At 30.3% G+C, this 12,167-nt stretch overlaps 1 protein-coding gene across 5 annotated transcripts in view; it reads left to right on the top strand.

The window, feature by feature from the left end:
* The window catches only part of LOC144845274 (cGMP-dependent protein kinase 1-like), a 68,929-nt gene that overhangs the window by 44,289 nt on the left and 12,473 nt on the right, over window positions 1-12,167 (top strand). For all 5 annotated transcript variants that reach the window (XM_078702465.1, XM_078702469.1, XM_078702464.1 and 2 more), the window contains 3 exons: window positions 2,357-2,420; window positions 3,457-3,534; window positions 9,458-9,555. In XM_078702465.1, coding sequence (XP_078558591.1) covers window positions 2,357-2,420; window positions 3,457-3,534; window positions 9,458-9,555 — 240 coding nt within the window. The remainder of the gene's footprint in view (window positions 1-2,356; window positions 2,421-3,456; window positions 3,535-9,457; window positions 9,556-12,167) is intronic.

The following is a 12,167-nucleotide window of genomic DNA, read 5'->3' as shown; positions in this document are numbered from 1 at the left end:
ATAATACTAAATTGTAACTAAAGTATTTAAATTATTAACAGAACATGTTACTAGGCCTAGGCCGATATAATACGACAACGATCCACCAGGTCGTGCATATACTCACCTACAACAACCACAATCAACACACCATGGACCACACACGACGGAACTAGTGCCGCGAGACGTAAAAATATATGACATGAGGACCTTTTTTAAAATGTTCGCTATAGGAAGCTTAAATAGGGTTTCAAGCCAATTTTAACGTAAAACAGACTATTGATACTTACTCTATCCATATACGTCGGTTTTTTGGTAATTCACTGTATGGGATGCAAATCCCACTAATGGAAAATTTGTAAACAAACACCTGTTAGAAAACTTCAGTTTTGACGGACGCACACGAACTTTGGAAAGAAATTGTCGCTGACAACAAATCCAACAAATTATTCAGAAAATTAGGTGACCTGCGACATCTTAAACATATAAGGAACTGATCTTACCATATATGGTTAATTTTTCGCCTACTAATGTTTATTAAACAGCTATTAAATGACGTATACTTTATGCTAATGTTTTCGCGCGAAACGTTGATGCTTCTGTGCCGAGAGAGGGCTTCTAAAATTTATGACGTCATGCGAAGTCGAAAATTCAGCGATAACGGTCATATTTCCCAACGCGGCTCTCCGACTGTGTAGGTATACAGTGCCTTTCTACAAGTGATTAACATCAATAACAATGAGTGCGATGAGCATTTATTTCTCTTTCTACCTATTTGATGCTTTTTGTGCTGTTTTACAATTTAATCATTAATATTGATTTTTCTGCTTTCTGTCTTTAAAACATTTTTGCAGTTGTATGATTTATATGAAAACATTTCCAAAAATGGTCTACTATTTTGTTAGTTATTTGTTAATCATCATTAACTATCTTTTAATGGAAAAAAAATATATCATTCATCTTCATCATTTGTTATTGAATTGAATTGAGTAATGCTTATTACCATTAACACTATCGTTTTTGTCGCAATTTGATATTAACCTTCTACGTTGTGATCATAATCACCATCATCATAATCTATGTTGTCATCATCATAATCACCATTATATAATCACCATTATCATAATCTATGTTATATTCATAATCATCATCATTATCATTCATTTTTGTCATCATTTCATCCATTCTTCATTGTTATGTCCTCTTTCTCAACTACCATCATATTGTACTTCGTAATATTTCAACTACAAAATGAACTTTTACATTCTGCAGTGTGTCGTGTGTTGTAATTTTCAAAATTCAAACATAATATTTCACACTCCTCATACGTTGAATTACATTTTGCATTTTAAAGCTACATTTTGCGAATGTCATAACATGTTTTATATTTTCAAATTGGTCGTTAAGACTTTGTGGCTGGACTGTGATTCAAGGCAATTCCCGCTGCGCAATTTTCATGATATAGAATACTAGTAAAAAGTCTGCATTAAATTTGTCACCAAGAAAAAAAAATGTAATTGCTAAAATGTCTAAACAACGTTTAATTTACAAATCGGAATTTTCAGAAATAAAATCCAGATCTGTTATTTTTTTAAATCGTTGCATGTTTGTAACAAAGTTGTATGCATTTTTAAAATGAGCAACTCGTATATTTTAAGATGAATTTCAATTTTAAAGTGGATATGAATATGATAGAAACCTTTATTTTCATTGCAAATTAAGTTGAAAACTTCGAATATTTGTATTCATTGATGGCGATGAATGGGCATGAGATATCAAGATCCTTTTACCACATAAAACGATGATGTCAGCTGCAGCTGTGGCGTAAATGCCTGCTTCTATTTTGTTGACCTATTTTAACGGAGCTCTCTATTTACGACAACCTAGAGTAGGAACAAGTTTCCTTTGTAAAAGTTCTTTGAAAATTGAAGTCCTTTTCTACAAACTGATTCTTTTTACTCTCAAGTTTCTTAACAATGAACCATCAGCCATCCAACTTGATTAAATCATCTAAGTTCCCTTAATACCAGATCGATGCAAATCAACATAAAAATATAAAAAACAGTGAATTACGATAACTTTATAAAATGTTTACAAAAGGTTACAATTTTAAGATACTTTTTCGATTAAAAAAAACTAAAATAATATGATGTTTATGAAATGTAGCTTCAGAAATCGCAATATTGTTCCGTTTCCCATGAAAATTGAATTTGAAATTCTCTGTTTTCATGAATCTTCATACTTTAACATCTCCTATTTCAAACTAATATTTTGTTTATCAAAAAAAAAAAACTTTTAAATTAGTCCATTTATATTATCATGTGTGTACTTTAAATGAATATATGTAAATAAAATAATAATAATTTGTTTTTTTCAGTAATGCCACTTTCCAGAGCTTCCCACAGGAATCTTTAAACAAGATAGCAGACATTTTAGAAGAGGTAGGAATTACCAATAATAACATGACATTTGAAATGCCAATGAATTATTCTATGCTATAGATAAATGATGTAACATCTGGTATTAAATAAAGACAATTTTGATTAATTTGTTGGCATTGTATAACTCCTTCAAGTACAATGTTTACTTCTATGTTTAATGCCATACTTTCTTGATTACCATATTGTTCTGTCTAGTATATGCCATATTGTTATTGTGATTTTTTATTTTATTGGATCTATGCAACTTAAATATTATTGTCCTGTCTACACCATCAAACTAGTTTGACAAAAAAAGTGTGGTGCCCAAATATGGTAGTGATATGACATCATATGGTAGTGATATGACATCATGTCCATATATTGGCACATCACATTTTTTGTCACATAAAGTTTGATAGTGTAGACAGAGCTTTAAGTTACTGCTTGTTTATTTTCATCTACCATCCCATCATGTTTATAGCTCCTGACACCGGGTGTCTTCATTCAAGTCCAGATTTGCAGTTTAAACTTTGAAATATGCTTACCAATTAGTAGCTTTTATGGGTGCACTTTGAAAGAATTTTATTACTAAACCTTTTCCATAGATGAAATAACACTTCCTATTTGCAGTGTGAAGTAGCGATGCAATTATCACATTTAACTGAGACGTGTAATAACTTAAATCAATGTAAATATGTACAATTATTATGTTGGGCGTCGTTATAATTTGCATCGGCTAAAATTTAACCAACTTGTCTATTATTAATGCCTTGTAAAATAAATAAAGATGGTATGTTTAACTTTCAAAATGTTTTTTTGGCTTGACTGTTCCATGTATTGTGTTTATTTTCACAACATTCAATTTATAGACTACTGACATGATCAGTATGTTTGTGTATTTGTTGTGAAATAAGCAAAATATTACAACAGCAGCCCACGATCCTCAAACCTAACCTAAAGTCCACAGTCTGCCCAGTATTATATAGTTTTACCAAGCTTTCAGCACTATGTTGTTGTGTTATTGGATGTAATTAAAAATGTGCTGTCTTTTTTATAGGTATACTTTGATGAAGGAGAGTATATCGTACGCCAAGGTGAATATGGGGATACCATGTACATTATTAGCAAAGGAGAGGTAAGTTTGACAATTTATTGATAAATAATAAAACATCATTAGAGAGAGAATATAAAAACATGAAATAAACTGGGATTGCAACTGAGATTGCAACTGAGATTGCAACTGGGGGTTGCTTGCCTTCAAATCTGACCTAAACGCCTGGGTTGTATCTCACGAATGTGAAACTTCTCCGCTCCCTAAACCTCAAATAAAATGTTAACTTTTTGTTGGATGTATATTAAATCAATGTTTATTAAAATGCAATCAAAGAAACTCACATTTAAATTAAGAGGTGGATGTTTTCTGAGAAGACAAAAACATAGGTTTTTAAAATGAATTATGTGCAGTACGTTTTATTCACCAACTCATGGTGCCACATTATCATTTTTCAACGTCATATTGCTGCAAATTCTTCAGGTTGTTGAAAAGTGTGGTCCCTGAGGCTTGTAATGTGATTTATTTCATAAACCACTAATTTCGGTTGGTAAGGTCGTCTAGTTTAATGAACAACTCAGCTTTAGGCCGAACACCATCATATCTCATATTTAATTTCTGGTTTTTCAGAGTTAAGGTGATTAATAATATGTAAAAGTATGAATAGATATTTGACATAGTACATTCTTATAGGAAGTGGATATGTAGATTGCAAATTTTTTGTTTAAAAGGTAATGTGCTAAAACCCTTTGATTAAAGTCTTGGCATTTTCACCATTCCTCATCTAAACATATTTCACTCATCGAGAAAATAAAACGTACTGTCATGTAAGCAAGATCTAAATTTGGAGGAAATAAATTGGAAAATTTGTTAGATTTTATGATGACAAAGACTTAATTAGTCTATATCTTTACATCTTTTGTTGACGCGCACATCTTGCGCTATTTCCAAAATTCACAAACACAATATTCTCATCAAAACAATCTGCTTCAAGCAGTAGTAATTTGGTAAATATAGGACATCAAAATGTCATTTCCACGGTTTGTTTTTTATGAGATTTTCGGCGCAAACCTTGCAAACAAACAACTTCTTTTCTACAATCTAAGAACTAGATTTTGTTTGAAGTATTTTATACAGCTGTAAATGCCTTCAAAACGAGTATTAATTAACAACTGGTTGTAGTCGGATCTTAAAAGTGGTGCGATGATAGACTAGATGTACCTTGATCATGCTGTTTCAATCGTGTATGGCTTGAAAATATTTTAAGAATCTGATGTCTATCTTGAAAATTGCTTATGGAATTAAGAGCAATTTTAAGAGTTAATACAAAGTAAACAATTGGATTATTTAGCATAATATATAAAGAACATCTATAAATGTAATTATATATAGCAAGGCCACGCAAGTTAGTTAGTAAAGAATTACACATTGGGGTTTAAATGAAATAAGGTTGCATCGCTCTCATCGGAAAACATTTCAAGAATTGAAAAATAATGATGTACATATTAAATAAGCTTTTATTTAAACTCAATTCCTTGCTTCGGATTTATACCAGAACCCTTTATTTGGAAAGCAATAATATAATTCCTAGTTTTATCTTTTAATATTAATAATTTCAGTTTACACCTGTCCTATGTTTATTCTATCTTATCTTTTGCTGGCTCTCCGTTATCACGTTATTAAACTGAGGTTTCTTGGGAACTCAACAGCCGGTGCGTTTTATCATAATTAACATGTTTGAGCATCCAAAAGGCTATATTATACTTGGTATCAAAGTTGGTACTCTTTATCTATAGACATGAAGGAAGAAATGATAAAAAGGTCATAGCTACTGCATCGCTTTAAATTGAAAATAAAGACCCTTGCAATAGCGTGTGGGTGGCTTTGATGAAGGGTTGCATTATTTACACATTCTATTGACCTTCCTCTCATTAAGTATCATCAGTATATGGTTTGACATTCACAACCAAACATACGAGTGTATAGTATTTTTGTCTATTTCAAAATTAATTGTGCTGCAAGTAATTGGCAATTCAATATTAAAAATAATTCCTTTTTCTTAGATTCAATATAATTTAGATTAATATATTTAACACTGCATCAATCCAAATATTCATACACATACTTGATGCGTCTGATGTATCCGAATTGGGAGGTAGATGGTCGGTACTGTAAATTAAAACAATTAAAATTCCGATTGTATAGTATTAATAATTGAAATTCCAAACTGACTACTCATTATTATTATGGGAAAAAAAACTCACTCTGTGTTTTTACTCAACATTAAAAAGTTTTCAATAATTTTATAGATAATTATGCTTAATGTTAAACATGTTTCTATGTTTGTTAGCATGTCATTAAAGTTTCTTATGCCGCTTTTTTAAATGATTAAATTCATTCCCACATGACTAATTTATTGCTTTTCTCTGATATAAATTTGATTATTTCCACATTTTTGACACATAATGTGTCGATGTTAATGTCTTCATTTCAGTAATTCTAGCCATGTAGTTTGTTGACTTTTATTATTCAACATTACTTAATATGATGCATTGCTGAGCCGCCGCTGTCTCCGTCATGGGTACCATCATGTTCTGCTTCCAGGCACATCTGTTAGCACACACATCACTCCTCAATGTCGTTCTATTGATTCTAACTATTTACACTTTTCATTTACTACGTCTTGTCTTTTAATAAAATCCTCTTTTGCTTTAAAAAAAAAAGATCTTTTTATTCAAATTATTCCCTAGTATTAGAACTTTAATACACTTAACACTATACACTCAAAAATACAATATGTAATTTTAAAAGCTACGTAATCCATGACTGAGCCTTAAAAAATGTAAAAAATAAATAATCATTTTTAATTTCCTTGCACAGCCTCAGATTTCACACTTTATAAGTTTCCAATTATAGAGAATAATATCATTCTGTTTAATAACTGTGATTTTTATATTTAATTAGAATTTTTAAATTGTAAATAATTGATATGGTAGGGTTGATACCTAGTAGAATACCAACCATATCTCATCCTGTGTGATGGCACAAAGTAAAATCCAGTCAATTGGTGGAGTCTTGTCACACGTACACTTTTCTCAGATTGGTAATTAATGTTTTAATTATTAATGAGAGATAGAGATGCTACAAAGTTTTTAGTTCATTGAAGAACTGTGAGATGGTCAGCCTTTTATTTTTGTTACAATTGCAATGCAGTAGGCCGGTACTCGACAGAAACCCACTTGTAGAGTGCGCTGTCTATAACTGCTCTACTTTGCGGAAAAATCCTAGCGCTACATTTGTGCACGGTCTAGCCAACATTTGATTTAAGATGGAACCGACTTTCTGTAATTGAATAAAAGTAATTTTAAATATTTTGTTTTAATAAAAGTAGGTGTGAAATAAAACCAAAACTTTAGAATAGAATCTCACTCATAAACATTCAGTTTTTGACACACCCTACTCTTTCTGGTGTTGCATCAACTTGTTAATGTCAATGTAAGCTTCTCTAGGGATTAAATGCTTTTCTATTTTTGATGCCACATGTATTTTGACGGCTAATGAATTTTCAGATTTGTAATTGGATGAGAAACGTTGTATTCATGTTCTTATCTGTAGGCTGTTGTCACCCAACGTTTCAACACACTTTATGTAGTCTTATTTTGAATTATTTATCTTATATACAGATAGCTTACAATTAATTAATTTGAAGATTATCTATTTTAACTATTTAATTAAATCCAATTAATTTTGTGATACTATAGTAAAGATACATATTAATATATCATTGAAATTATAATTATTTCAATAGTATAATTAGTAATTGCAGGCCATAATTAACACACAAAAATGTAAAATAGTGCAAATTATGTAAATTTTACAGTACATTCACATTGCGTTATATAATGTAATTATGCAAATTTTGTTTGTGAAGTCTTTCATATAGAGTATATTCACATTAAGTGAATAAAATCAGCATGCTATATAGTACCTAATTTACATAAAATGATAGAATTAAACATAGCTTAATAATATTATATTATATGATATAGACATTGCAAGAACTATTTATAGTTTAAATACAGGTTTCACAACTAATTAGCTTAATCTGTATAAAAAGTATAGTGTTATATTAATTCTGGTCGAACATAAGATTGAACATACAGTAAAGTCGATGTTATTTTAAGAGACACACTAAACCAAGTCTGAAAATGTGTACTTAGATTTATAGGGTCTTTATAATACTACGCTTAGTGGGATTAAATTAATTATTTTGTTTAGCACTGTTTGTAAGTTAAAATTCCTTGCTGCAAATAGAATCTCACAGGCTAATCTATCCAGTTTTGTTGCATTGTATAGCAACAAAAATAACCAGCATTTTTATAGGTTTTTTGTAATGGTTAAATTAAATAAATTTGAGAGATTGTTTGTCATACCCGGAACAATACTGATTACGTCAAGACTGACGTGGTCTGAATTTGTAGCTGGATTAACAAAAACAAATAAATATTTAAAATAAGCTGATGTAGAACACAGGACAATGTTCTGTAATTTACTATTTGATGATTGGAAACTCATTTGACGATTTAAATGACTGGATGTTGATATGTTCTTTTGTTTGATGGCTCAATTCTCTCTGGACGATGGCGATGTGCATTTCATAGATACTCACCTTCTGTTTAAATTCAGTTGTGCTAGTTTTCACTCAATTTAGGACACTTAGCACAGTAATATTCACTACTTGGAAAGTAGAAATCTACACATTAGACTCATTAAAATGTGCAGTGCTATTCATGTTTGAATTACCAAATTATTAAAAACAAAATGTATTACACCTACAATATAAATGTTTGTTCAAAATTATTAATTACTGTACTGTGTGTTTTATTTATAATTAAATTTAACATTTACATATATAAACTATAGACTTAATAATAATTACATCATCATCAATATCATCATCTATGTTATTTATATTACTTATTTAGTATTCATTGGTTGGAGGTACACACCTAATTGGTGACAGTGGCTTAGGCTGCTTTTGTGCTTTCCTGACAGCTAGTGACTATGATTTTATATTTTCTCCTTGCGTCATGTTTGTTTAATTTGTTGATTTTTATTATATTTTGTAAAATGTATCTTTTGCCTGAATAAATAATTAATATGCACAATTTTAGAATTAAAATGGCGGAAAAGACAATGAATTACTGATTACCTGTAGTCTAGCAGTTCTTGACTATTACAAGTGGTTTAAATTAGTCTACTTCAAATTCAGACTGTAAAATCTGTATTCTTTGTATGTAAACACTTTTTAAAGCTCTGTCTACACTATCAAAAAAAGTGTGATGTGCCCAAATATGGTAGTGATATACACAAATATGGTAATGATATGACATCATCGTGTCCATATAATAGACATATCACTTTTTTTTGTCACATAAAGTTTGATAGTGTAGACAGAGCTTTAGAAGGTAAAATTAGTACTTTGCAAATAGTGCAATTGAAGGTGTCGTCATGCCAGGTGATTTACAGTGTGTGTTGTTAACCACAGCACTTAGACATGTGTTAAGTAAAATATAAATTTCTACTCTAATATCTTAAAATGAGGACTGTGTTAAAATACCTTGGTTTATCGACCTATTACTTTATAGAAATAAGTGACCAAAAAAACCGCTAGAATGATAATAACGTACCGTTGATAAAAATGTTGAAAATAAAATATTCTTTAAAACTGATTACAGATACATTTAAAATGTTTTTTTAAAACTATTAAAGGATATTTATTTATTTAATTCTAAAACCTCCCGGAGGAGAAGCATAAAATAAAAATATTTAAAATACAGTAGAAGAAGAACATCCAGTATAGCATCTTCTAAATTGATTAACATTTCAAAAGAAGAATTAGAAAACAATAAATTTACATTTAAAATACACCTGTATTTGTAATGACAATGTACTGCATTTGTATACATTTAATTCATGTTTAATTGTTGTATGACTTGTTTTTCAGTGTGATGTAACAGGTCGGTTATCTGCCCATTCTGAAGTTCAATTCATTAAAAAAATTGCAAAGGGAGATAATATTGGAGAAGAAAACTTTCAAAATAAGTAAGTACAGATATATATATGGATCAGAAAAAAACAAAAATAGCATGAATAGTTCTCGCTTTCTCACATATATGACCAACTCATTTCACCTGAAAAGCCGAAAGAATTTCGGCAATTCGCAGACCTAGTTTACTATTAGGGGACGCTGCTCTACAACAAGCAACCACTAACGTCTAGTCATTGCCAGATTAAGATTTGCGGTTGTCTATTACTGGTTTAACATAAAGAATTGTATACAGATATATATATATATAAATCCAAAGGCAAATTACTGAAAATAATGCTGTGAGTATCAGTGGCTGGATCTCAATGGAGATACAAAATAAAATAAGCAAAAACCTAAATCAAAACGATAAAGTGAAACAGCAAAAATAAGTAGCAGAGCTTTCGGTCAACACTATCCCTTATATATTTTATACTACCTGGATGAATGACAATATCCAGAACTGTAAGTACAGACTTGATTAATAGTATCTCAAACCTTGTTTTATGTTTCTTACAAAATTGAAAGTTGAATTTGCAGAAGGATACATGCACGTAATTGCTATGCAGCTGAACCTTGTAAAAACAGCTTTATAGTATGGTGATAGCAAGTTTAATTCCAGTGATGAATATATTGCTGAGTGAATAAAGAAGCTAGCTCCTGCAAAAATGCACTAAACAACTTTCCTCTGATGAAATCCACAATTTTAATTCATATTTTGAGTATCTATCTATTATTAATATAATGATATGATAATATAATTACATAAACCCTAATACGCTTTACAAACAATGAAGAATAAAACGTCATTAATATCCTAAAATAACCAAAAACAAATTGGAAATGATACAGAGGAACCATTTTTACCGCTCTGTTCTCCAGCACTTTGAAAGTGTCCAAAATGAGACCTCTTCGGAACAGAATTTTCATTTCATTTCAAATAACATTTATTTCTTCTTTCAAATAAAATGTAAACATTTGACAAAAATAAAGTATTGAAAATAAATAATTAATATACATTTTAAAAATGCAAAAAAGAACAGGAGCTTGAGTGAAAATGCCCTCAAAAGCTGTGATATTTATTTTGCCTTTGCATTCTTAACCATAATATGATGGTCAACTATTGTACGACGTTTTTAATACAATATAAGCATAGACGGGCAACAAGAAAGAGAGACAACTACATATTATCCATACTGAATAATATGTATGTAATATGCTGAGTGTAGAGCACACACAACTTGTCCATGACGATGCATGTATGTATTTAACTTTCTACTTGCAATTGATACCTGTATGTGACAAGGTTCAGCAGCGTGCACAAGATTTATAATAGTGGCATACTTAATACATAATGAAGTCTTGTGAAAAAAGAAGTAATAATGATGATCAATAATAGACTATGTTCATCTGCAGTTGCAAATAGATAATAACACGCTTCACAAATTTACACAAATCGTATCGATGTGTGGCTGTATGTTTATTTGCGAGTGTGAAGTTTTAATTGTATTTAAACATATCCTGGAGATCGTACAGATGGCCAAAATGCATCTGCAAAATAAAGATCAAATTGAACTATACTTAGACTTTGAATACAAATAGAGAGTAAATATAGCGCTGTAATTATACATGCTACGTATTAAGGTCGTTTGCCTGAAACAACTATTATACTTTGTCTATATATAAACGGTAATACCATGCACGTTGTGATTTGTTAGTAAATAAGACAATTTACTTGCTTGCACCTTATCCCCTAATGCAGAATTTGAGTCGGTAAGCTTAACGTTATTACTTGTCGAACCGCATTACCAGACTCCCTTCGGCTACCACTAGTCCGTCGTTTGAGGAAATTCAAGAAAAACACCCCCTATCAACGATAAGATTACAGATAATTGCCATGCGTGTCATTTAGCTGCAAGATGTTTACATTGGATGATATTTCAGCAGCGTTGGCAGACGAGCCAATGGCTTTCTAGAACCGTCTAGCTATATTGACACGCAAAAAATGATTTGGTGATTAAATATATTCTTAGGTTTTAAAATGTTTGCATAATAATGGTAATTTGTAGTATAAAATACTGTTTATTGTGAGCAAATGACCTAAAAATGCCACCACTAAACCGCAGTTAATTATTAACAAAACCTTTTAAATACAGATAGAAAATAAAATCCTCATTTACGTTGAGAGAATTCCGGCTCTGTTACTTTAATTAGTCTGCCATTTGCTTCTATGTATCAATGTATATACACATATCAACATTGACAAATCATTTGTCATAAGAAAGCGTTTTGATTTTTTTGCCATAGCTGCTAAATTAACCATATTATTAATAAAGCAAGTTATTATTCTGCCATCGTTCAAGAGATCAGCTTACTTTAATATATCATTCACTTTGACAGCTGTCAGTCAACTTGACAGAAACATGAAATTTGAATTTCATTTCATCTTAATGGCAAATGCAATTGAAATATTGATTTGATATCCCTTCTAAATAAATGTCTAGATTTAATTAGTAATCAATTAATTAATTAACCAAATATTAATGAACTGCACATTTGTATTAATCAATAATCATTTGTATTAATCAATAATCATTTGTATTAATAAATAATCATTTGTATTAATCAA

The sequence above is a fragment of the Antedon bifida genome, chromosome 6, assembly GCF_963402885.1.
Source record: "Antedon bifida chromosome 6, ecAntBifi1.1, whole genome shotgun sequence".
Classification (NCBI taxonomy): domain Eukaryota; kingdom Metazoa; phylum Echinodermata; class Crinoidea; order Comatulida; family Antedonidae; genus Antedon; species Antedon bifida.
This window is presented reverse-complemented; position numbering and strand designations above follow the sequence as displayed.